This window comes from Salminus brasiliensis, chromosome 12, assembly GCF_030463535.1.
Source record: "Salminus brasiliensis chromosome 12, fSalBra1.hap2, whole genome shotgun sequence".
In the NCBI taxonomy this organism is placed as follows: domain Eukaryota; kingdom Metazoa; phylum Chordata; class Actinopteri; order Characiformes; family Bryconidae; genus Salminus; species Salminus brasiliensis.
Window position 1 is genome coordinate 39,267,215 of NC_132889.1, and position 25,349 is coordinate 39,292,563.

At 44.5% G+C, this 25,349-nt stretch overlaps 1 protein-coding gene across 1 annotated transcript in view; it reads left to right on the forward strand.

The window, feature by feature from the left end:
• Positions 1-24,690, forward strand: part of rab11fip4a (RAB11 family interacting protein 4 (class II) a) — a 57,289-nt gene extending 32,599 nt beyond the window's left edge. Inside the window, 12 exon segments of the mRNA XM_072693909.1 lie at positions 5,487-5,689; positions 6,042-6,209; positions 6,514-6,648; positions 11,129-11,164; positions 12,495-12,594; positions 12,823-12,926; positions 14,306-14,446; positions 14,779-14,860; positions 16,109-16,246; positions 16,747-16,896; positions 17,380-17,523; positions 19,101-24,690. Of these exon segments, the coding sequence (XP_072550010.1) occupies positions 5,487-5,689; positions 6,042-6,209; positions 6,514-6,648; positions 11,129-11,164; positions 12,495-12,594; positions 12,823-12,926; positions 14,306-14,446; positions 14,779-14,860; positions 16,109-16,246; positions 16,747-16,896; positions 17,380-17,523; positions 19,101-19,217 (1,518 nt within the window). The 3' untranslated portion in view covers positions 19,218-24,690.
• The last annotated feature ends 659 nt before the right edge of the window (positions 24,691-25,349 follow it).

The window sequence follows — 25,349 nt, forward strand, 5'->3', positions numbered from 1 at the left end:
CAGTGGGACTGGGTATGGTACAGTGGGACTTGGTATGGTACAGTGGGACTGGGTGTGGTACAGTGGGACTGGGTATGGTACAGTGGGACTTGGTATGGTACAGTGGGACTGGGTATGGTACAGTGGGACTGGGTATGGTACAGTGGGAACTGGGTATGGTACAGTAGGACTGGGTATGATAGAGTAGGACTGGGTATGGTACAGTGGGACTGGGTATGGTAGAGTAGGACTGGGTATGATACAGTGGGACTGGGTATGGTAGAGTAGGACTGGGTATGATAGAGTAGGACTGGGTATGGTACAGTGGGACTGGGTATGGTAGAGTAGGACTGGGTATGATACAGTGGGACTGGGTATGGTAGAGTAGGACTGGGTATGGTACAGTGGGACTGGGTATGGTACAGTGGGAACTGGGTATGGTACAGTAGGACTGGGTATGGTAGAGTAGGACTGGGTATGGTACAGTAGGACTGGGTATGATACAGTGGGACTGGGTATGGTACAGTGGAACTTGGTATGGTACAGTGGGACTGGGTATGGTACAGTGGGACTGGGTATGGTAGAGTAGGACTGGGTATGATAGAGTAGGACTGGGTATGGTACAGTGGGACTGGGTATGGTACAGTGGGACTTGGTATGGTACAGTGGGACTTGGTATGGTACAGTAGGACTGGGTATGGTACAGTGGGAACTGGGTATGGTAGAGTAGGACTGGGTATGATACAGTAGGACTGGGTATGATACAGTAGGACTGGGTATGGTACAGTGGGACTGGGTATGGTAGAGTAGGACTGGGTATGATACAGTAGGACTGGGTATGGTACAGTGGGACTGGGTATGGTAGAGTAGGACTCAGTGGGACTGGGTATGGTAGAGTAGGACTCAGTGGGACTGGGTATGGTAGAGGGCGTGTGTCTGTGTGAATGGTCTGAGTGTAAATAATAATAATAAAATAATAAAAAGGGGGCAGTGGTGGCTCAGCGGTTAGAGCGCCGGGATATCGATAACAGGGTTGTGGGTTCGATTCCCGGGCTCGGCAAGCTGCCACTGTTGGGCCCTTGAGCAAGGCCCTTTACCCTCTCTGCTCCCTGGGCGCTGGAGTTGGCTGCCCACCGCTCTGGGTGTGTGTGTGTACTCACTGCCCCTAACACGTGTGTGTGTGTGAGTGTGTGTTCACTACCAGATGGGTTAAATGCGGAGGACACATTTCGCTGTACAGTCCACACTGTACAGTGACGAATACGTGCACCTTTATCCTTTATCCTTTTACCTTTAATAGATGGTAAATTCCAGACAGTTCAGACGGCTTTCTCAGGGGGGAGGGTGTATCCAGGTTAAAAGTGTCTGAGTGTGTGTGTGTGTGTGTGTGTCATAGACTGTTGTCGTGTTGATATTAGAGGTGTAAAAAGTGTGTGAAAGTGTACTAATATGGGAATATTATAATCAGTCGTGTGTTTATTGGTTCTTCAGGTTGGTGTATTTGATGTTCAGTAATAATTCTAAATTATATTACAATAATCAGATCGAACTGAATGAACCAGAACACACAGCTGTATAATCTCCATAGAAAAGCTCTGACCAATAGAACTTGACGCTGTGCCTAACGCAGAGTGTAGGAGGGGTATAAAGCCCCCTAGCATTGAGCAGTGGGGTTCTCTGGAGTGATGGTGGAGCTCCATCCAGTACCTTTGAGATGAGCTGAAGTGTCAGAACTAATCATCTAACATCAGAACCTCACCTCACAGATGCATTCACTCTCAGGGGGCTGTATGCAATCAAATCCTCCTCACAGCAACCAACATTTAGTGTAAAGCCTTCCCAGAAGTGTAGAGGCTGTACCTGCAGTAGCCTTGATTAGAGGAGGAACTCTGGAGCAGCAGGAGAACAGAGCTGCTGTGGGTACCAGTGCCTGAAGGTTTCCTAGGATGGTTTCCGTTATTTTGTCCACTGGTGCAGAAAAAAAATGTGTAACCCGCTTAGTGGAGTGTGAATGTGAGAGACAATGACCCTTCACACACACACACACAAACACACACAAACTGGAGTGTCTTATCAGCTAATGGAGGGTTTTAACACCAACCCTGGAGAAAATTGGAAAAGCACGAGAGAGAGAGAGAGAGAAAGGAGAGGGGGGGTGGGCGGGTGTGATGAAGCTCAGTTAGATCCACAGTCCTGCCCAGCTGTGGAGCACACTCGGAGATGCAGCTGGGTGGGGTCAGCGGTTAGACAGTGCTGATCAGGAACAGATCTTAGCAGGTTCCTGAAGCTCCTCCTCCGTCTGAAGAGCACTCAGATGTTTATCTACAGCTATAGCTCTTTACAGTCTTCATCTGCTAATGCTTCACCTCCAAATTCAGAGGGGTCTCCGACATCTCCACAGACCCCCACAGACTGGGCTTATGAGTACAGTCCAGCTGTTGGAGTTTTAGGCTGATGTCTGTCATCATGTTTACTTGACTGGAGCTCCAGATCTTCTCCAGTGATCTGCTGAGCCCCGCCCACTTACCCGTTTACTCGTACACATAGGACAGTGTGGGATACGGGCTCTTTAACTACCTTACCCCGCCTCTCTCCTGTGTGTGTGTGTGTGGCAGTAGAGGAGGGTGTGACTTTGGTCCAGAGACGTTCTGTTGGTGTGTAAATCTTTACTGTTTTGTTGTGAGAGGTTCCCACAGCAGCTCATCCTCCCTCTGCTCTCGAGACGCGCTCAGCATCTAGACTGGATCATTTATTAGAGTGTGAGTGTGTGTGTGTGTGTGTGTGACATCTATATGTGTAATTATTACATATAGATATTTATCTATCTATCGATCTATCTATCTATATATATATGTATATATATATGCATAATACACATGGGACATATTATTATTACATGTTTACATGTTATTACATATTATATGTAGGTACATACATATACGCAGTCACATCAGAACATTATGACCACCTGCCTGACAGTGGAGAACACCTACCTTGACTGGGATGACCCTAGTGAGATGTCGGGTGTGTGGGCTGAATCAGGGTGATGGGAGGTGTTCATTATAGAGGTCAGCTCCTCTGCATTGGAGTGTCAATTGCTCTGTACCCCCGTCATTCCCCTCCAGCATCAATCTCTAAACCTTCACTTCAGTGGTTCTAGAACATCCCACCAGGTTTAGTGGTTTCCGAGATGCTACCACCTTTCACCCGGTACCCTACTCTCATCGCTACCGCCCGTTTGCTCGCTTTTTTCTATGTGCAGCATCTGTGACGTCCTGGGCCGAGTTCATTCTAAACCAGGGGTGGTCATAATGTTCTGATATGACTGTGACAGTGGGCAACGGGTGGTAGCATCTCAGAAACTGCTGACTTTGTAGGATGTTCTAGAACGTTACAGTCCACGTCCGAGCCAAGGGTGGCCATTCCCACTATTGGATAGGTGGTCATAATATTCTGATCTGACTGGGTATATAATGCATATAATCATGATTACATGTATGTATGTGTGTATATGTGAAGATAATATGTCCCGTGTGTTTATATACTGTAGTTCAATACATAGAGCTGAAAGATGAAATTCCACCTCTGCTCTGGACTGATCAGTGCTTATGCAAATGAGAGTGGCGACTCAGATCCCGTATCCTCCCGCTATTGAAGTGTGATTTGAATTTTGAGCAGATAAGCTAACGGCTACTTAGCGCTGTGCTCTGGGTTTGTTCTGGGTTGAGGGATGCAAATGCTTCTCTCTGCTGAGACGTTTCCGTGGAACTGTTTCTGAATGACCTTTGTGTGAGAGGGTTATGTAACCGCTGTCCACTTCACACACGCTCATATTCTCAGCATTCCAGATGACATTCCAGCAGCTGGGGCGAACAGTGCTAGTGCTGGGTGGGGCCTACCAGCCTCACATCATAGAGACATGGATTCCACATGATGCTGAGAACATTCCTTTGAGGTTCTGGTCCATGTTGGCATGATTGCATCATGTACGCCCTGCAAATCTTTCAGGAGCACCTGTTCTACCATATCCCAGAGGTACTGGATTCAGGTCTGGGGACTGGGAGGAGCCAGCACTGAAGAACCCTGAACTCATCGTCATGGTGATGAACCCAGTTTGAGAGACTTCTGCTTTGTGACTTGGTGCATCATCATCATGCTGGAAGTGGCCGTTAGAAGATGGGGAACTGTGGTCATGAAGAGAGGAACATGGTCAGCTACGCTGCTCAATCAGTCTGTGGAGGCCCAACGTTTACCAAGAAACTATTCCCACACCCCTACTCCACCTTTACACCACCTCCACCAGCCTGCACTGCTCACACCAGGCCGGTTGGGTTCATGGACTCGTGCTGTAGGAGCCGGATTCTGACCCTGCCATCGGTGTTCCTCAGCAGAACTCCGGACTCAGCAGACCGGGATTGGTCTCTCCAGTCCTCAGCTGTGCAGCGAGGGTGAGCCTGTGCAGAGCCTCTGCAGCCTCAGCTTTCTGTTCTTGGCGGACAGAAGAGGAACCCGGCGGGATCTTCTGCTGCTGTAGCTCATCCACCTTCCACAAGGTTGGAGGTGCTGTTCATTCTGCTCTCCACAGCTGTACAGAGTGGTTCTCTGAGCTATTGTAGCCTTTCTGTCAGCTCCAACCGGTCTGACCATCCTCTTTTGACCCGCTCTCACCAACAAGGAGTTTCCGTTTGCAGAACCACAGAACCGCAGAACCACAGAACCGCAGAACCACCGCTTACTGGATGTGTTTTCTTTATTCCACCAACTCTCAAGACTGTAGAGCTAGAGATCTCAACAGATCACTGTGTGTGTATGTGTGTGTGTGTGTGTGTGTGTATGTGTGTGTATGTGTATGTGTGTGTGTGTGTATTACCATGAGATATAAGAGTTAAGCAGCAGCAGGGGATTCTGTACAGGTGTGAAATGAGTGTGTTGTGGATACGGAGTGTGTTTGTTGTAGATACTGAACTTGTGTATCAGTTCATAAGGAGTGTGTATAATAAATCAGTAGAGTAAAATATGCATATATTATGTATACTGAATGTGTATAGCTGTGTTTATTTATTCATACTGGATGAGTGTATTAATTCATACTGAATGTGTGTATTAATTCATACTGAGTGTGTGTATTAATTCATACTGAATGAGTGTATTAATTCATACTGGATGTGTGCATTAATTCATACTGGATGTGTGTATTAATTCATTCTGGGTGTGTGTATTAATTCATACTGGATGAGTGTATTAATTCATACTGGATGTGTGCATTAATTCATACTGGATGAGTGTATTAATTCATTCTGGGTGTGTGTATTAATTCATACTGGATGAGTGTATTAATTCATACTGGATGTGTGCATTAATTCATACTGGATGAGTGTATTAATTCATACTGAGTGTGTGTATTAATTCATACTGAATGAGTGTATTAATTCATACTGGATGTGTGCATTAATTCATACTGGATGTGTGTATTAATTCATTCTGGGTGTGAACTGTGTGTGTTGCAGCACGGCTCGGCTGGGCTCGGCCCTCCTCTCATCATGTGCACCGAGCCATACCCGGAGTGCCCGCTGTACCCAGGTGAGAGTCCGACCGGGCGGGACACACACGAGTCCGACATGGACAGCGGAGCGGCATCCGAGACGTCTGAAGGGGGTCGGCATGACGACAAAGAGGAAGGACTTGGAGGACTGTTTCTACCCGGAAACAAGTCAGTACTGAAGTGGCAGAGTGGTTACACAGTCAGTGCCAGCATGGTCAACATCACGCAGCTTATATCCCACCAATTAGCACTGGCGCTACAAGGCTAACATAGCTAACAAGCGGTGGAAGCTTATAATCACCAATTAGCACTGGCGCTTCAAGGCTAATGTAGCTAACAAGTAATGAAGGCTATATCCCACGTATTAGCACTGATTGTAGGCTCCCATTACTTCTGAACCTTTTTAACGTTTGGGTGAAACGTGTAAATGAGCGTTTTCTTCTGGACAGACTCTCGCTTTAAGAGAACAGCAGGAGCTGGTTGTAGATCAGCACTGAACAGTCCTGTTATGTTTCTGCAGCTCCTGCCAGCTCGTCCCGTCGGCCACTGCCTCTGTGATTTCGGCTGAGGAACAGTTTGAGGATTATGGGGAGGGAGAGGATGTGGATTTTACTCCCAGCAGCCCCTGTCCGGACGACGACACACGAACCAACGGGTTCTCTGACCTCGGCTCCTCACTGCCCTCCAGGTGATGGACGGTGTAAATGAGCTGGACAGTAGATAAGCTGGACATGTTGCTGTTATTGGATATACTGTACATCACTACTGTGTACTATGTGCAAACGTGCCACTGCCTAAACATACCTTCACACTACATGTTGGTTTCACTCACTGGCCACTTTATTAGCAACACCTACCACTCAAATGCTGTACAGTTACAGACAGTATCTCCATCTGTTGCTGATTAGTTTACTAGCCCCTCCCCGGACAGGAGAGGGGTTTCCAATAAAGTGGCCGGTGTGTAATCCCCGCCTCTGCTGTTTTGTCTACAGTGCCGGTCAGACGCCTCAGAAGATCAGGCACCTCTACAACAGCGAGCTGCTGGACGTGTACTGTTCTCAGTGCTGTAAAAAGGTCAACCTGCTGAATGACCTGGAGGCCCGGCTAAAGAACCTAAAGGCTAACAGGTGAGGCCATATGAGAGCACTGACTACAGAACACCACACTGCTGCACTGGATAAACTGTATTATGTCAGAATTGGTGGTGGAGAGTGCAATACACTTTTACTCCACTGCAGTAAATACAGATCAGGCTTTGAGTGCCCCCTCATGGACAGCTGTACACCTGCATTTCTGGACAGTGTGAGATCTGCAGAAGCTTGATCTGAAGGTAGAGCAGCATGTGCTCTGAGGTGGTAGAGTAACACTACAGGATTCTACACTAATATGACTCTATGGGTTCTGCAGCGTTACACAGCAGCTCTGGAGAGAGGTTCTCCTCCTGCAGCTCCACCACCAAAGCTTCATAGTGCAGTAGCAGCAGCGCTCCGGCCCGGAGTGGGAATGACGGAGACGCCCTTCTCCCTGTTCAGTTCAGTCAGTGGAGCATCAGCATTAGTTAAATTAATACATATCTTATCATTTCTCCCACCAAACTGAGCTACACAAAATGGACAGAAGTATTGGGACACCTGCTCATTTATCATTTCTTTAAAACGAGCTGATCCAGCTGTTAGAGTAACTGTCTCTACTGTCAAAGGTTTCTTCTAGATTTTTGAGAATAAGCATTGCTGTGAAGCTTTGATTGCATTTAGCGACAAAAGCAAGAGTGAGATCAGAATGTTAGATGATGATGATCAACACCCAACTTTATCATCTCCAACTCCCCAACTCATCCCAAAAGTACTGGATGGAGCTCCTCCACCATCATTCCAGAGAACACAGCTCCTCCACTGCTCCACAGCTACTCAATGCTGGGGGGCTTTATACCCCTCTAGTCCACGCCTGGCATTATTAGGCAGCATGGAGCCAATAGGGTCATGATGTTGATCTGCTCCAGAGGGTCCTATTCTATTGGCAGTACTTCTTCTCTACAGGGACTAGACTAGCTGTATGTGAGCATTTGCACATCTGTGTCAGCAATGGGTGCAGCTTAAAGTAGCTGAATGCATTCATTAGAAGAGCTGCCCACAAATATTTGGACATGTAGTGTAGGTTATTCAGTGCTTCAAATGCAGTGTTGTCTGTCTCACTGTAGTCTGTGCTGTGGTGATTATCGTGCTCTCTGACCACGGAGTGGTCCACCAGGACAGTCCTGTATAAGGGAGGTGGTGGTTTCTCTCCTCTCCGAGTCTGTAAGTCATTTGAAGTCGCGGCGCGACGGCACCCCCGCTCTAAGCCGGATCTATTTTGATGATTCTCTTTAATCACCCCACTCTGAGCCTTCATCTGGGGGAGGGTCTCCGTCTCCATGGCAACACCGTATCCGTCAAAGGCTTTAGGGGGATCTTTCAGTAAAAGACACTGAGACTAAAATTAGCCCAGCACACATGCTGGAGTGGGTGGAGAGGAGGCAGGATGAGGGGGGGGGAGTGGGGCAGGGGGGGTTAGCTGGAACATCCATCCTTAAAGGAGATGTTTGTGGAGGTGATGGAGCTGCAGAGGATTTTCAGCCTCAGTTTGTTCAAATTCCGCCCTCATGCACGCTGGTATGGGAGCCAAAGTGGTGTCACTTCCTGTCCGGCGGGTGTTGAGGTGACAGGGAAGTGGGATCAGGGTAAATCCTGCGTCTGCCCATCATTAATCCCCCCCCACCCCCGACACACACACACAGCCGGACACACACTGCACTGCGGACTCAGCTCTGTCCAGATACACAGAGCAGTTGAGTTCGGTAACCTCTAGTGGATGTGATTGTGTGGGTTCTGACTTGTTATGTTATCTAGAACATGGTCTGCGCTCAGGCTGCTGCTGTGTTCAGCTCTGCTCCGTGTGTTTAGAATTATATTTATATTAATTGTATTTCCCACAGTTTAAAAGTGCAGAATAATTCTGAACTGAACCCAAACAGACTAATGAATTCAGATCATTTCACTCAAATCAGTTCACTTACGTTCAAATACATTAGGTCAACTCAAATAAACCCAGAGCAGTCAAATCAGTTTAGATGAATTCAAATCTATCAAACCAATTCACAGAAGATCAGGTAAGATAATCCCTTATTAGTCCCACTGTGGGGAAATTCTCAGTGTCAACAGAAAGGGATAGCAAGACACTCAGATGCAAAAACGTAGATAAACTACCACCATAAACACAATATAAATAATAGAAGTAAAAAAGCAATAACTATTATTTACAGATTATTTACAGATTATTTACAAATGACTCTTAATTGCACGTGTGTGTGTGTGGGGGGAGGCATTGCACATTGTATTTGTACATTGAGGGATCTCTATTCCCTGAACATGTGTGTGTAGTTTGAGTGTGTGTGTATGTGGTCCGCTGTGAGCAGTGCTGGTTGTGGATCATCTACATCAATTGATGAATTAGGGATGCACCGATACCACTTTTCCCTTTACGATACCGTTACCAGATTTTCAAGTATCTGCCGATACTGGTACATGTACACTCTCCCTCTCTCTCTCTTTCCAACCATTTACCCCAGATAACATGGGAAGCATTTTTTGCACAAGCATTTGCACTAATAACTCTACTACCTCACTGGACTCTATTTATTGCACATTGCACAACTTGCACACTACAGTCATTATTTATTATCCTCTGTCTGTACTGTGTTGTGTTGTCTGTCCGCACTTGTTTGTTTGTGTTGCACTTGTGTCTTGTATGCACTGTCTATGTTGCACCATGGTCCTGGAGGAACGTTGTTTCGTTTCACTGTGTACTCTGTATGTAGTTGAAATGACAATAAACCCACTTGACTTGACTTGACTTGACTTGATACTGAGTACCGATACCGAAACCAACTCTGCCTTAAACACTTGATAGGCGGCTATAAATCCTGATGCTACTTAAAAAGAACAGCATGTACTGGTTGAGTAGCTGCACATCTGAAAAGCTTCAGAGCTTCAGTCGCCACAGTGCAGGAAGCAAGTAGGGAAGCATAATCTGACTAAGCTAAAACAGCTTTTTATTTAGTGTTTAAAATTCACATTTCATTATAAGAACACGTCTCTGTGTAATTAAGATACTAAACTTCAGCGTGTGCCTTTAAAACAAGCTGCTTAAACTCTTCAGCTTTTGGTTTTAGAACTGTTTAACGGTAATAACTATTAAAGACTGACTGTTCACTGGTTGTTTTATAAAGTCTGCAAACCAATATTTTATTGTTAAAAAAAAGGACAGCATCAGTGAGCTTCATGGTATCGGCGCTCTGTATTGCCGATACCGATACTGTGTGTAAGTGCCAGTACTGATGGAGGTTCTAGGCATACATTCCTTACTCCTAAATCCTGGCAATAACTCAGCCATTCTAGTCTGCTTTCTGTGAAAATAGTTTAGGATATAATGAACATCGCACAGTTTCCCAAAATATAGGCATCATCATAATTCTATATTGAATCAAATCAGTCAACTCTGTTATAAAAATCAAATAAATGAATTCAGATCAGTTCAATCAGTTCTTTTATATGTAAATTATTTTGCAATGTAAATACATTGTCATCTCAAATAAACCCAAAACCATCAAACCAGTTTAGATCAATTCAGAACAGTCAAATTCAATTAAACTTATATCAGTTCAAATCAGTTTAAATGTGGGTTCTTCAGTTCTAAGATTTAATGATACATTGAAAAGTCAAACTGACCCTGTGTGTGTGTGTGTGTGTGTGTGTGTGTGTGTGTGTTTGCATGCACGTGTGTCCATTTGTATCTGTCCTCATCTTCCCTGCCTTTGATGCTGTTAGTGCGTGTATGTGTGTGTGTGTGTGTGTGTGTATATTGTGTTATGTCAGGACAGTGCTGGCAGAGTTAGATAGAGGACGTGAGTGTGTGAGCTGAGACGTGTGTGTGTGTGTGTGATGTAATAGCTAAAGGAGTTTAAAGTGTGACACTGGGTGTTATGTAAACACTGTGCCCCCCCCCCCCCCCCCCCCCCCAAACACCCACCCCGCTCCCGTGTGTATAATTAGTGCCGCTCTATTTTAACTGATAATCCTCACAGCGTTCGGGTCACCTGTAATCCCCACTGCAGTGCTGCAGCATGGCCAGCAGGGGGCACTGACCTGCTGGCATGACTACCAGACCCTGTGTGGTTTGATTCTGGGTCGAACCGCCGTGGTGTTCTTTTGGACCCAAAGAGCACACAGCGGCACCGAGTGGACGAGCAGTAACTGAGACTGGCCATCCTGTTCTGTGGGTTCTGTGAGTGTGAGCGGTGAACATCACTCTAGTCCTTCTGGATGTTCTAGATAGACTGTGAGAAAATAAACGCCACTCTAGTCCTTCTGGGGGTTCTAGATAGGCTGTGAGCGTGAGCAGGTGCTGAAACTGAATCCAGCTGTTTTAAAGAGCAGGTGTTTGCCTTCGTTAAAGAGTAGATGAGGGAAAGCATCTGCTGAAGGTTCTGAGAGACTCTCTCAGAGCGTCGTTCACAGCATGCTCATCGTCCGCTGTCTGTTCATCTCTTCTGCTTCTTCTTCTGTTTTTCAGCCCAAACAGAAAGATCTCCAGCACTGCCTTCGGGCGGTAAGTACCCATCTGCCTCCTCTAATGTCAGATCAGACATATTACCAAGGATGAAGGATTTCACATCTAAAGGGTCTTCAGATTATTGATGAACCAAATGAGGCCAGAATTCAGTTCAACTTATTTTAAGTAGTCTCAGATGGTCTCAGTGGTCTCAGACAATCATATATGATCATAAATAGTCACGAATAGCCTGGAATAGTCTCAAGTGTCTCAAATGGTCTTGAGCGGTCTGAGAATAGTCTTAATTAGTCTTTAAATCTAATCTAATAAAAATTAGATTAAATTATTTTTATAGCTTTTCATAACTGTTGATTTACACAATCAATAATTAGTAAAAAGACGAGAAATCAACAATATAAGACCCCCAGTGAGCAGCCAAAGACCACCATGCAGGCGACTCTGATCAGAACTATTTATTAGTTATAAGTCACCAACCATCTAAACTGTTGAACTGCTCTGATCATAATATAATAATCATGGTGTAGTAGAACTTAATATAGTCATGGCAGTGATGGTCAGAGTAATGAGAGGAAGGATAGTTAATAGTGGTGATATTATAGTGCAGAGAGTTAAGAGTCAGTTTAGGTGTAAACATGGTCATTAGACAGGTAGCAGTGGTAGGAGGGTGTGCAGCTGTGGGCTCTAATATTTTTTAATAAACGTCTCAAACTGCCTCAAAGTATGGTGAATAGTGTCACATAGTCTTCCGTGGTCTCCATGGTGACTTCTGTGGTCTTGAGCGGTTTTCATTGGCTTTAAATCATCTAAAATAATCCTAAATAGTCTCGGATTGTATTGAATAGTCATCAGTCATATCAGGTTTCTCTTGAATAGTCTGAGTAGGGCATCAAATAGCCTCAAATAGCCCTGAAGGGTCTTAAAACGAATGGTCTTGTATCATTGAATCCTGAATCTGGAACGAATCTGAATCAGATCATCTCAGATGGTCTTGAACAGTCGTAAATAGTCTTAAATACCATCACATAATCTAGAATAGTCTAGAAGGATGGTTGGTGTGGTGCAACAGAGAACACCACTATCTGCCAGTGAGCTACCACACCATGTGGGAGACTGGGGTTCGATTCCCAGTCTGGGTGACTGTGCTGCGCTACGCTACATTGGCCCACCTCTGTAATACCTTATAATCTTGGTAGTCGCTCTGGGTGAGAGAGGGTCAGCTAAATGTAGTCCAGGAATCCTGAATCTGGTTTTAGATCATCTTGAATAGTCTGAAATAGTCTCGATTCATCCTGCATGCTGTCTAATGGTTTATCCATCTTTGAAGTCTGTCTGGCTCTGAGTCTCTCTCTGTCCGTCTGTCCCACAGTCAGCTCTTCCACCACAGTAACTTCAGCAGTAGTCAGGGAAGTACAGAGGACCTGTTCAGAGACAGCATTGACTCCTGCGACATCGACATCACGGAGAAGGTACTGAGAGACACTCCGACCATTAGTGGATCTTCACAGAAATATATATATATACATATTTCATATATATGTAGTTTTGATGTGATGTGATGTGATTTGATTGTGTTTGATTTGATGTGATGTGAGTTAATGTGATGTGATTTGGTGTGATGTGATGTGATTTGGTGTGATGTGATTTGGTGTGATGTGATGTGATTTGGTGTGATGTGATGTGGATGTGTTCTTCAGGTGAGTTACCTGGAGAAGAAGGTGTCGGAGCTGGAGAACGACAGTCTAGCCAACGGGGACCTGAAGTCCAAACTCAAACAAGAAAACACACAGCTCGTCCACAGGTACCTTTACACACACACACACACACACACACACACACTTATACTCATCAATAACATTTATTTAAATTTACAGTGCAGCTGAAATGATACATGGATTAGAAAATGAAAGACAGTCAGTACGTCAGTAGACCAGTAAGAGATCAGTGAAATAAGACACATTATTAATAGTTCAGTCCAAGAGTAGAGACTCATTAAAAGAGTAAAAATAATAAAATGTAAAAAACAAAAACATGGATAATATATAAATACACAAAAGAGTGAACAACTCAAATTAAATTGGGGCAGTGGTGCTCAGCGGTTAGAGCTCCGGGCTATTGATGACAGGGTTGTGTGTTTGATACCCAGGCTTGGCAAACTGTCACTGTTGGGCCCTTAAGCAAGACCCTTTACCCTCTCTGCTCCCCAGGCACCGCAGCAATGGCTGCCCACTGCTCTGGGCATGTGTGCTCACTGTCCACTGTGTGTGTTTCACTGGTGTGTGTGTGTTGACTGCATGGATGGAATTCCATCTGTGTCCGTCACTAATGGTCAATGTGGTTGTCTTGCCTTGTCAACTATATAAAACAAACAGTAGTTTAGCAGTAATTAAAAATGATTAGACTTTACAAACATAGAAAGAAAGGTAGGATACAACAATAACAGACCAGATTCACACACACACACACACACATATAAATATATATAACAGTTGCAGGCTGTGTGGAGGTGTTTAGAGACTAAGAATGTAAAGGATTGAGTGATGCTCTGTAGCTAATAGCAGATCTATCGTGTGTGTGATCCAGCGTAATGTGAGAACATGTGACTGCATCTCAAAAGCCTTTTTATTAGGCATATTATGCTGTTATATTAAGGCCTGTGTAGTGCACTATGTAGGGAGCAAGATGCTGTTTTACTCGGAATTGCATCTCAACACTTACTACTGCTCACTAAAATCTGATCACTTCCTCATGAAATGCTGCTCCATGTTCTAGATCAAATATTAAAACCTGATTGAAGAGGCTGGAGAAGGCGCTGTGTTCCTGTCGTCCGTGTTGGCTGGGCAGCAGTAATGAAGTCTAAATGAGCAGGATTAGGAATGATTAGGACCTTTATTGGGATTCTTCTTCTCATTAATAGCAGGTTTGCTCTGTTTTAGGTCCGGTCACACACAGGACCTCCTGATTCGTATTGCTTTATTTTAGCTCCAAAACAGAAACTTTAAGATGTTCTGTTAGTGTAGAGTGGAGGAGCGTGGGAGCTTTGCTTTCCCCAGTTTAGCTGAGCTGCTTTTAATGAGGGGTTTATCCAGCGTGATAAAGGGTGAGATTAAAACTAGTCTAGACATACACATCCCTGTGCGCTGTACAGTACTGATGGAGGTGTGTGTGTGTGTGTGTCAGAGTGCATGAGCTGGAGGAGCAGATTAAAGACCAGGAGACGAGGGCGGAGCAGAGTTTGGAGGAGGAGCTGAAGAGGCATCGAGAAGTTTACAGCAAAATGGAGAGAGATAAAAGCACTGAGATAGAGCTGCTGAGTAACAGGTACCACACACACACACACACACACACACACTCTACAGTACACACACACACACACACACATCTCAGAAATTGCATAGTTAATACTACACTAATGGCGAGCTACCTAATAAACTGTCCAATCAGTGTAGAGGTCAGGACTACATTATTTGGAGGTAAAGCACCATGATCATCAGTGACCTGGTGTTTGACCCCAGTCGGTGTGTATTGTCCCATGACATCTGTGATGTTCAGTGCTGGTCTGTGATGCTCAGTGCTGGTCTGTGATGGTCAGTGCTGGTCAGTGATGATCAGTGATGGTCAGTGATGGTCTGTAATGATCTGTGGTGTCTTAGGGTGCAGCAGCTGGAAGAGGAGAACGCAGAGATGAAGGTGAACGTTTGCAGACTGAAATCTCAGACTGAAAAACTGGATCAGGTGAGTAACACACCCTCATCTTCATCACTTAACCACCACCATCAACACTATCATCACCATCACATAAAAAATGACCACTTCTACCATCATCCTCATCAGTTATTACCATCAATATGCATCACAGTCACCACCATCACAATCACCATCACCATCATCATTAAAATAATCACCATCATTGCAATCCCTATCACAGTCATCCATCACCCCTGTCATAACCATCACAGAATTCATCACCACCATTAACACAATGATCTTTAGTATCATCAACAGCATCAGACTCACCATTATCACAATCACTGTTAGGATGATCATAATCACCATTATCACATGCACCATCATAATCATCATCACCACCATCACAATAATCATAACAATCATTCTCATCACAGTGACCATCATCATCCTCCTCCTCTCCTTTCTCATTTTTTGTCTAAAGGCATCATTAAAAGTACAGTCATCTGAAAAACACACACTTCCTCCTACATACACACACACACACACACACACACAGTGGAGTATCGGAGTGTGTTGAAGTGTTTGTGTGTTGTCTCTGTGGAGCCAAGCTGTGAATCCTAACTACTGAGCCTACTGCATTATCCAGTGTAATGAGTGTGTGTGTGTGTGAGTGTGAGAGATAGGGTGTGTGTGAGGGATTAGCTCTTCAGTACTGCAGAGACTTTGATCTCCTAAATGCAGAGTAACAAAAAGGAACACTGCAGAGCAACGAGCCTCAGCTTCAGCCTGAAACTGGGTCACCTCCACAACGAGAGAGAGAGAGAGAGAGAGAGAGAGAGAGAGAGAGAGAGAGAGAGAGAGAGAGAGAGAGAGAGAGAGAGAGAGAGAGAGAGAGAGAGAGAGAGAGAGAGAGAGAGAGAGAGAGAGAGAGAGAGAGAGAGAGAGAGAGAGAGAGATAACAGCTCTTCAGATTTCATACACTCTATGTATGTTTTACTCTCAATCTGGGGTCTCTGTGTCCCCATAATGATAGAAGCATAAAATTAAAGACTATCATTGCCACCCCCCCCCCCCCCCATCTAGAACCCCCTCATCACGTCATGCTACCAGTGCTGAGAGAGAGAGAAAGCGCGCATGAGAGAGAGAGAGAGAGGGAGGACAGTTATACTCTCTGGGACTCCCTCACTGACAGATGACTGTGGCATCACCACGGATCGAACATGTGACCTACTGATGAGCTCAGTTCAGTCTATGAAGTGCTAAGAAAATAACAGTGTGTGTGTGTGTGTGCAGGAGAAGCAGCGTATGACAGATAAGCTGGAGGACACCAGCCTGCGTCTGAAGGATGAGATGGACCTGTACAGGAAGATGATGGACAAACTGTGGCAGAACCGCCATGAGTTCCAGAAAGAACGAGAAGCCATGCAGGAGGTAATGCACACACACACACATACACTGACGTTTGTTTTCTTTACAAATGCACACACACAGCTTGTCTAGTCCCTGTAGAGAAGAAGTACTGCCAATAGAATAGGACTCTCTGGATTAGATCAACATCATGACCCTATTAGCTCCATGCTGCCTAATGCCAGGCGTGGACTAGAGGGGTATAAAGCCCCCCAGCATTGAGGAGCTGTGAAGCAGTGGAAGAAGTGGAATGATGGTGGTGGAATTCCATCCAGTACTTTAGGGATGATGAGGTGGGGTGTTGATCATCATCATCCAACATCCAAACCTCACAGCAATGCTCCTCCAGAATCTAGAGTAGAAAGTCTTCTTCTCTGGACAGTAGAGACAGTTACAGAAGCAGGATCAGCTCTTTAATACCCTTGATTTCAGAAGAAGCAGTGGTGTCCCAATACTTTTGTCCATATAAAGTACATGAGCTCTAGTGTTAATTGGTGGAGTATACATTGTGTGTGTGTGTGCAGTTGATAGAAGACCTGCGGAGGGAGCTGGAGCACCTGCAGCTGTTTAAGCTGGAGACGGAGCGACCGGGCCGGGGGCGAACCTCTTCGGCCGAGTTTAACGCCAAAACGCGGGAGATTGAGCTGGAGCACGAAGTTAAACGCCTCAGACAGGTACACACACACACACACACACACACCTTAGACAGGGGTGGATAACATGAGATTACAGATCCCAGATCTGTCATTTCCTCTTCCAGCGTCTGTATGAAGGAAAAGCAGTCTGTGGCTGAAACACTCCTTATAACTTCAGCATGAATGGGCGGAGCTAAACTGAAGCCACCTTCCTCCAGAGTAATCCGGGGTGATTGATTTTAGGAAAATCCTCGAAGCTCTCGCCATCGGTCAGAACTAAAGGCACTGGGCCTTTAAGACGGATGTATGTAAATGTGCTGTGCTCTATTTGGCTGCCCTGTATTGCGCTCGAGTGGAGAGGTAGTGTGGAGTTTTGCCTGATATCGGCTCTTTAATATCAGCCGGGACTTTTGCTGCTCTGCTGTTTATTAAAGTGAAAATAGGATTTACAGTTTTACAGATTTTCACTGATTGTCAGAACATCTGTGTGTGTGTGTGTGTGTGTGTGTGTGTGTGTAACAGGAGAACCATAAGCTGCGGGACCAGAACGATGATCTGAACGGGCAGATCCTGAGCCTCAGTCTGTACGAGGCTAAAAACCTGTTCGCCTGCCACACCAAGGCCCAGTCCCTCGCCGCCGAGATCGACAACGCCTCCAGAGACGAGGTGAGAGTCGCTCCTCAGAGGGAAGAGGGGGTCCTGGGGATTATCCTCCTCTCCTCCTCGTCCAATAGAGATTCACCCTGTTCATCTACACACTGCTGCACTGCCAACAGCGACTGAGCCACAGAGTCAGATCACCTGACACCTCGCTTATACATCTGACATTATATATTCTGATTATTATTATTATTAGTAGTATATTCTGATTATTTCTGTGTTTATTTATTCAAACAAACCAACTGACTTAAAATATGAACAGATACATTTAATAATCTCCTAATAGTTTTAGAATAATCTCAACATGAGTAACATTACATTCAGTAAGATTTATTTTTAGAGGCTGTGGGGTGATTTGTTAGCATCACATTCTTTGGTAATAAAGCTGCAATATCTAATAATAATAATAACAGTAATAATAATAACAATAATAATACTAATAACAATATCAATAATAACAAACATAAACTTGTTATACAGAAAATTTGGTCATAAAAAGCAGCTCAAAGTGTTTCAGTGAAACTAAATAAAGTCCTGAATGTAAAACAGTCTAAAAGAAAATGGAATAAAAATGAGTCTCAAAAAAATATATATATGAAATAAGATTTGGAATAAAATCAGGAATCATCTGAATAAAAGAATCAACACTCAGGAACCTGAATACAGAAGTGTTCAGCTGCCTTTTAAAGTTTCATTTTCTCAGACAAGCTGATTGTAGCATTTTGTTAAAACGGGATTCTTGGGGCTCCGAGTGGCTCAGTGGTCTGATGCGCTGCCGCTGAGGGCCGGAGGTCGTGAGTTTGTGAGTTTTCAGCAGGAGCCGCAGTCTGAGAGAGCGGTGGTGGTGTCTGGCTGCACGTGTATGGGAGGAGACGTGTGTTAAGTCCTTACCCTCTTAGGGAGCAGTGCTAGTCCTAATGGTGGGTTAATGTGCAGAACCAGATTGGAAAGAAAAAGGGAAACATCAATAAACATTAATTCATTTATATAAAAAAACAATTTATCCAACAAAATTGTCAAAAATATTGGATGCTGTTGCGGTTTTAATTCATGAAGTTTGGATGCAGCATTGACATGCCCCCAACTCTTTTTTTATTAAAATCTGATGTTTTTGGGCTGTTCACGCTCTATAGTGAATGATTTAATGTGATCTATATCCAGCATTCGTGTGAACAGTTCACGCTGACATGCAGGAGCGCAGGAGCAGTGATTCACATGACCTGCCCTCGCTGCTCCTCAGTGCGCCTTTATGAGGAGTTGGATGTCGAAGCGGCATGAAGTCCGATCCGGCTGATCAGACTGAGCTGCATTGCCGTGTATCGGATATGTGTCAGATTTTAATAGCACATATTAAAAGTGACCCAAATCGGAACTGACCGCGACATATTCACACTGACACACAGATAACACACCTGTGTCACATGACCGAGATCAGATTTGAGGTTCTTCTCCCTGCTGCGTGAGCACAGCCGTATTGAGTTGAGAAATGCTGTTTATAACATGTGTGTGTGTGTGTGTGTGTGTGTGTGTGTGTGTGTGTGTGTGTGTGTGTTTAACCGGGTTCCTGTGTTTGTGTTGTGCAGCTGGTGGAAGCCTTGAAGGAACAGGAGGAGATAAATTTCCGTCTCAGGCAGTACATGGACAAGATCATCCTGGCCATCCTGGACCACAACCCCTCCATCCTGGAGATCAAGCATTAGAGCCGCTCTGCTGCAGAGACACCGCTGGGCACTGCTGCCCCCGTGTGGCTAGGAAGTGAACTGCACCACCATTTCCACTCACGCTCATGCCATTCTGTACTGTCTCACCCACACACACACACACACACACACACACACACCCCACACACACACATACACACACTCATCACCATGAGGATGAGGGGCGGAGCTGGAAACTGGATCTCTCACTACAGCAGCACTACATTTCAGAGCAGCTCCACCTGAACACAGCCAGACCAGGAGGGAGTGCTGCACCACTGGACCCTGGTCTTACAGAGCGCTGGGCAGGACAGGGCTTTCCGTACGCTCGCTGGTATGTGGTTGAACAGCAGCGTCTCTGAGGGCTGAATTCTGCAGACTTGTGTTTGTGTAGAGCTGCACAGAAACCTAGAAACCAGTCACTGCACTGGAAACAGTGACGTGATTAGAAGTGGAGTCTACATATCTACTACTTCTGCTCATTTTTAGATTAATAGAGGAATGTTATTAAGAATCATTTACTTATTTTTACCTTTCTGTTACTCTTCATCGATTTCACCTACTGAGAGGGTCTTCTTTTATATTCTATTGGCAGATCATTTTGCTTTATTAAAGAAATAACATCATTTAGCTTGTGGTGATGAATACGGCTTGGAATAAGCACAATAATCTGCCGGTGAAATAAAGGTAGTAGACGCAAATGACTTTCAGTATTTCAGAAATAATTTTAGAATATAAACAACAATCTCAAAATGAGAAACATCAAATACTTCAACCACACTTTCGAGGGTTTTACCTTCTAAGAAATCATTTTTGCAGTGTTTATGTGTAACACCTCCCAAACTGCAAAAACTAAATCTCATCAGCTAAAATAGTCTTAGATCTAGTCAGTATATCTAATATTTCTCTGTATGTTTATTATTATTCAGCCTGCTTTTCTGCATTCACATCCACTGGTGAATCATGTTGAAGACTTTCAGTGGATGAAATTGTTTAAAATCAGTATGAATTTCTGCAATTAGGTTATTAACTATTAGAAGTAGAGTTTGGGCCCCCCTGTGTGAAGTAGATGTGCTGGGGATTTTCTTATTGTAAATAAGTGAATCCTCCACAGGAAGGTAGATAAGGCAGTTTCCTGCTCATCACAGACACGGTTTCTATCTGTGTACTTTATTTTCCAGTGAAACAAACCAGAAAGCAATAAAACCTGAGTCTGACCAGGGGTGCACAAACTTTTGCATATAATTGAGACTTTACGTCCCAGGAGAGCATTTCTGCAGATGTATCTGCTGAAGTCCGGGTCAGTCCGGGTCAGTCCAAGTCACCTCTGATTGGGCAGACGCAGCACCCTCTAGTGGACACTTTAATATGACATGCGAGTGCTCCTGCATGAACATCTGAAGCTCAAAATAAAAGTCTCTCCTCACTCACCTCACCAGCCAGTGCTGTCTCTGCTGTGGGCAAGGCAACAACCGAGCTGATGGAGCGGTTGTGTCCCAGCAGCTAGAGCTCTTTAATAAACGCCAGGAGGAGAGTGTGTTCGTCACGCAGACGCAGAAGCATAATTCAGCCCTCAGACCACAACCACCGCCCCCCCCCCAACACACACACACACACACATGTTTACCAGAGGAATAGTCAGAGAATCAGAGGACCAGTGTGAGGCTCCTGACAGGGTATAAGACCACTGTCCCACAGTGTGAGTAGGAGTAGTGTGTGTAGTGTATAGTAGTGTATAATAACACTGGTGGTAATGGATGTTTGGGTCAGTTGACCACTTCAAAGACATACTTCAATATTTACCTAAAAAAACATTTCTTTCTATTTTCAAGCTGATTTTTAAATATTGGTGTTTTCTGAGGCGTACAGTAGCACTGCATACAAATGACCTCCTATAGGCCTCGACCGTGCGCAGCACTGCAGCCAGTGTGGGCTAAAGAGTACAGAGTAGGGGCAGTGGTGGCTCAAAACACACACACATACACACACAGTGATACAATCAAACCCACAACGCTGTCATCTATAGCCAGGTGCTCTGACCAATAAGCCACCGAGCTAATTACCTGTTAGCATGATAGCTAATATCCTAGTCACACAAGCTACAGTAGCTCCACCTCCACCTGCGAGAAACGTGTGATAAAGTAGTCCCAGATTCTACATATTCTGTAGTTTTTCACTGTTTTTGTGATGTCACTCACTAATGTTAGAAAAAGTAGAGCACTAACTTGCTTGCACTCTGATCATACTAGCTACAGTAGCCAGTGTTCTTCAGCTTACTGTGATAAAGTAGTCCCAGAATATATATATTCTGATTAAGCATATTCAGACTATAAATTTTGGCATAATGCATATTTAGATTATACATAATCAGATTATACATTTTCTGATTTCACATTTTCTGATTTCACATATTCTGATTATGCATATTCTGATTATGCATATTCAGATTATAAATATTCTGATTATAAATATTCTGATTATAAATATTCAGATTATAAATATCCTGGTCTCCTTTATCAGTTCTGACAGATGGAAGAGACATTCACTGTTTTAGTGATGTCATTTGCGTATACCAGGAAACCTGTAGGAGGTCATTTTGCAGTGTTTTGCTTGTATTTCTCTAAATCAAACATTAAGAGCTGAAAAACCCTTTATCCTCCAACACACAGAGCAGGTGAATCGCACGGCGCTGCACGTGAAGCACAAATTGAGTGAAGAGTGTGTGTAGAGTGTGTGTACAGTGTGTGTAGAGTGCACACATTTGCACAGAGCAGTTCATATGTGGAATGATGTGTAAACTGACTGGAAACAGACGTGGAGAAGAAACTTTTATTTTGAAGAAGGATGTGTATAAATAATAGTAAGACAAAGTTTATTTTTCATACAGATGTGTAGATTTAGTTTAGTTTAATCCCAGAAGAGCAGACGAGTGGCGCCCCCCTGCGAGGACATAAAGGGTAACTGGTGCCTCTTAGCGAAAAGGATCGACTGCTTTACACTGGAAAAAGCGCAGCGCTGAACTGACCTGTTTGATCATGCAGGGTCATCCTCCTCATCAGATACACCTCATCCATGTCAGCAGAACTCTGAGTTAGAACTATTAGAACCATTAGGTTCTGTTACAGATTAAACTGCCTTTGAATCCAGATTCCAGTCCTGATTTTCAGAAATGCTGAGATGTAGCCAATCTGCTTCACATCAGCAGTCCAGATAACTACCAGTGTTTAAATCCAGGACTGAATTCTGGACCTCATGAAGGCCTCTGGACCACACTGAGCCACTATTTATTATTTTATTAATCAGGTAAAGTGGGACAGTTCATCAGCAAACATGGGCCAGTGCTTCAAATCTGAACTTCTGCTGTTTTCTAGTGATGCACCAGTCATGAGGTTTTATGGCCAATTGCAGTGGCAGTTTCTTCACGGCCAAACTGACCAATTTCTTACATTTTTACTGAGTTCATTTTGAATATGCTTTAAACCCGAAGCTCATAAAACTAATTTCTTTTAGCAGCCAAATCCCAATCTCAACAATATCATCTGCTCTTTAATCAGCCGGACCGACGCCTTCATCACTTACATGAATAATCAGTCGGCTGTTTAATTAACATGAAATCAATTAAAGAGCTGCTGAGCAAGTAGGAGGCGAAGCAGATCTGCCAGAACCCAAATAATACATTGGCAGACAGTCAGCTGCTGGAGTCTTATTGGCTGATTCTAGTTTTGCACCCTTGTTTTTCACTGACTCACTAATTAAGCTCCGCCTCCCTTCGAGGTGTAACTGTGTCGGTGGTTGATCTGACAGCCTTCAGTTCTACCATTGAGGTGGTTTAGCTGAATCTGCCTAGATACCGCTTAGAGAACCATCCTGATTGGCCAGTGTTCTGATTTAGGGTCCAGCAGAACTGAATAGTGGACTGAGGCTAGTCCTGAACCACTGCAGACCTCGTTAGATCTTCTCTGAACATCTAGAAGACCTTGGAGATTCCCGCTGATGATCTTTTGGAATATTAATGTAGAAAGAAATGATGCGCACATTTAAATCAGGTGAATTCAGTGCATCAGCGCAGATCACGTGGTCGTCATAAAACCTTGTATCTCCATTTTTAGGTTTTCACAGTTGTTTTATACTGTATCCGAATTTCATGATGAACGGACCAATAGAAATGCTCCAACATGACTTCCATTGAAAGTTCAGAAGGTTTTTCCTCCTCCTGTAAAGCTGCTGTTCTGGAGATACGAGGTTTTTGAAATGTTATGTCGTCTGTGAATATGAAGGAAAACACACACATCAGTCACAGTTGGTGTAAATCGGCATGACAATAATCACCTGATACTTGACGTAGAGCAGAAGCAGCCGTGTGCCAGCTCTCACTGTAAATGCCATGAATGTATCTCCACCCCGTCACGCTCCGCTCACGAGCGCTCATACGGACTTCACTTAGCTAGTCACATGTCCTGGTGCGTCCCGGTGCGTCCTGCTGCGTCCCGGGGCGTCCCGGGGCGTCCCGGTGCGTCCTGGGGCGTCCTGCTGCGTCCCGGGGCGTCCCGGTGTCTGAGATAAGCGTAGCTGGGCCGCAGTCACGGGCTCGGCCCTTTGCTGAACTGTCACAGACTAGTTTTGCTCCGTTGCACAAAGCGTTCTGACTCCCTCTCTCTGTTTCTCTGCATGTTCCTCCTCTTCTTCTGTTCTATCTGTGCCTTTATTTGGAATGTCATTTTCAGGAATGTCGTTTAGTTCACTTTCAGTTCGTATTTCTCAGCCAGAGGAGCTTTTTTATATATCTCAGTCACAGGTTTGTGTTGTCACATGTTTCATACGGTGTAAATGTTGTACAGAGACTAGTTACTATTTGTATTTATGTGCCACACATAAAAAACCCCTAAAGAGCAACACGAGAGGCTTTTATACAGTTTTATGATAAAGGCGTAGAGTTTAGAGCGTGTAGGACGAGTTTTCTTACGTACCGCCCGATTTAGTGCTACATAATAAAGCCTACTGTAATAATCCTCCTCTTCTCACTCATCAGTGTGCGTCTGTAGGCCTGTCTGTAAAGTGAAGGAGGTTTTGTAATCAGTAGTTAGGCCTCGTATATCAAGAGGAAGAGAAAACGTATCGTTATTCAATTTAATATTCAGCTTTAGGCACTTTGGTAGCGTCAGAAATGAAAACAGTAAGAGTCTCTCCTGACTGGAGTCAGACAGGAGGGCTGCTCACTGAGGCTGTGTGATACTGAAAGTACCCGCAGATTCATTTCTGTTAAAAAAAAAAAGAGGTCAAACCAAACCATGTCTGGGTTCTTTTAGCTGAGCTTGTTTTTGTACTGAGTTTATCTTTGATAGACGGCTTATTGCTCATCACCACACGTCTCACCACTCTGTTTTTCTTATAACACAGATAAGTGTTAATGATCTCGTTGTGACAAACTGGAAATGGAAATATGAAATAAACAGTTTGCTTTGGCATGACTCAACACTGCTGTGGTTCCTTCTGCTGGGGGTTTTGGGTCAGACACTAGAGGGCGCTACTAAGCGAGTCCAGAATGCTGGGATGGTATAAGGTTTTTGTGTGAAATTAAAACTCCAGCTCTGCAGCTTCCCACAACGTCTGATGGACGTTCAGACACCAGGGAGAGTTCCAACAGCCAGCCAGTCAGCTGATCACCTCGCCAGCCAATCGGCACGATGTAACCAAAACCAACGCCAGAAAATCAGCGCTTACAAACCACAATGCCAGCCAATCAGCACTAAGTAGCCAGAATGACAGCCAATCAGCTCTCAGTAGTCAGAATACCAGCCAATCAGCATTCAGTAGTCAGAATACCAGCCAATCAGCATTCAGTAGCCAGAATTGTAGCCAGATTAGACCTAAATCTGAGTCTGGTCAGTTTTATTTTTTAAATACTGTAAAAGCACTGACTGAAGCTCTTTTGGCACACAGGTGGTTTACATACCTGAGAGGTCTGAGTGCTGACATCATAACAGGGTGGGAAAGGGGCGTGGCCTTTGAATTTATTCCCAATATAGAGCTTTTCACAGCTGGTTTTCTCTGAAGCTTCTCCTTCCTGGTGGAAAGTCCTGCCTGTCATCAGGGCAGGGCAGTGGTGGCTCAGCGGTTAGAGCTCCGGGCTGT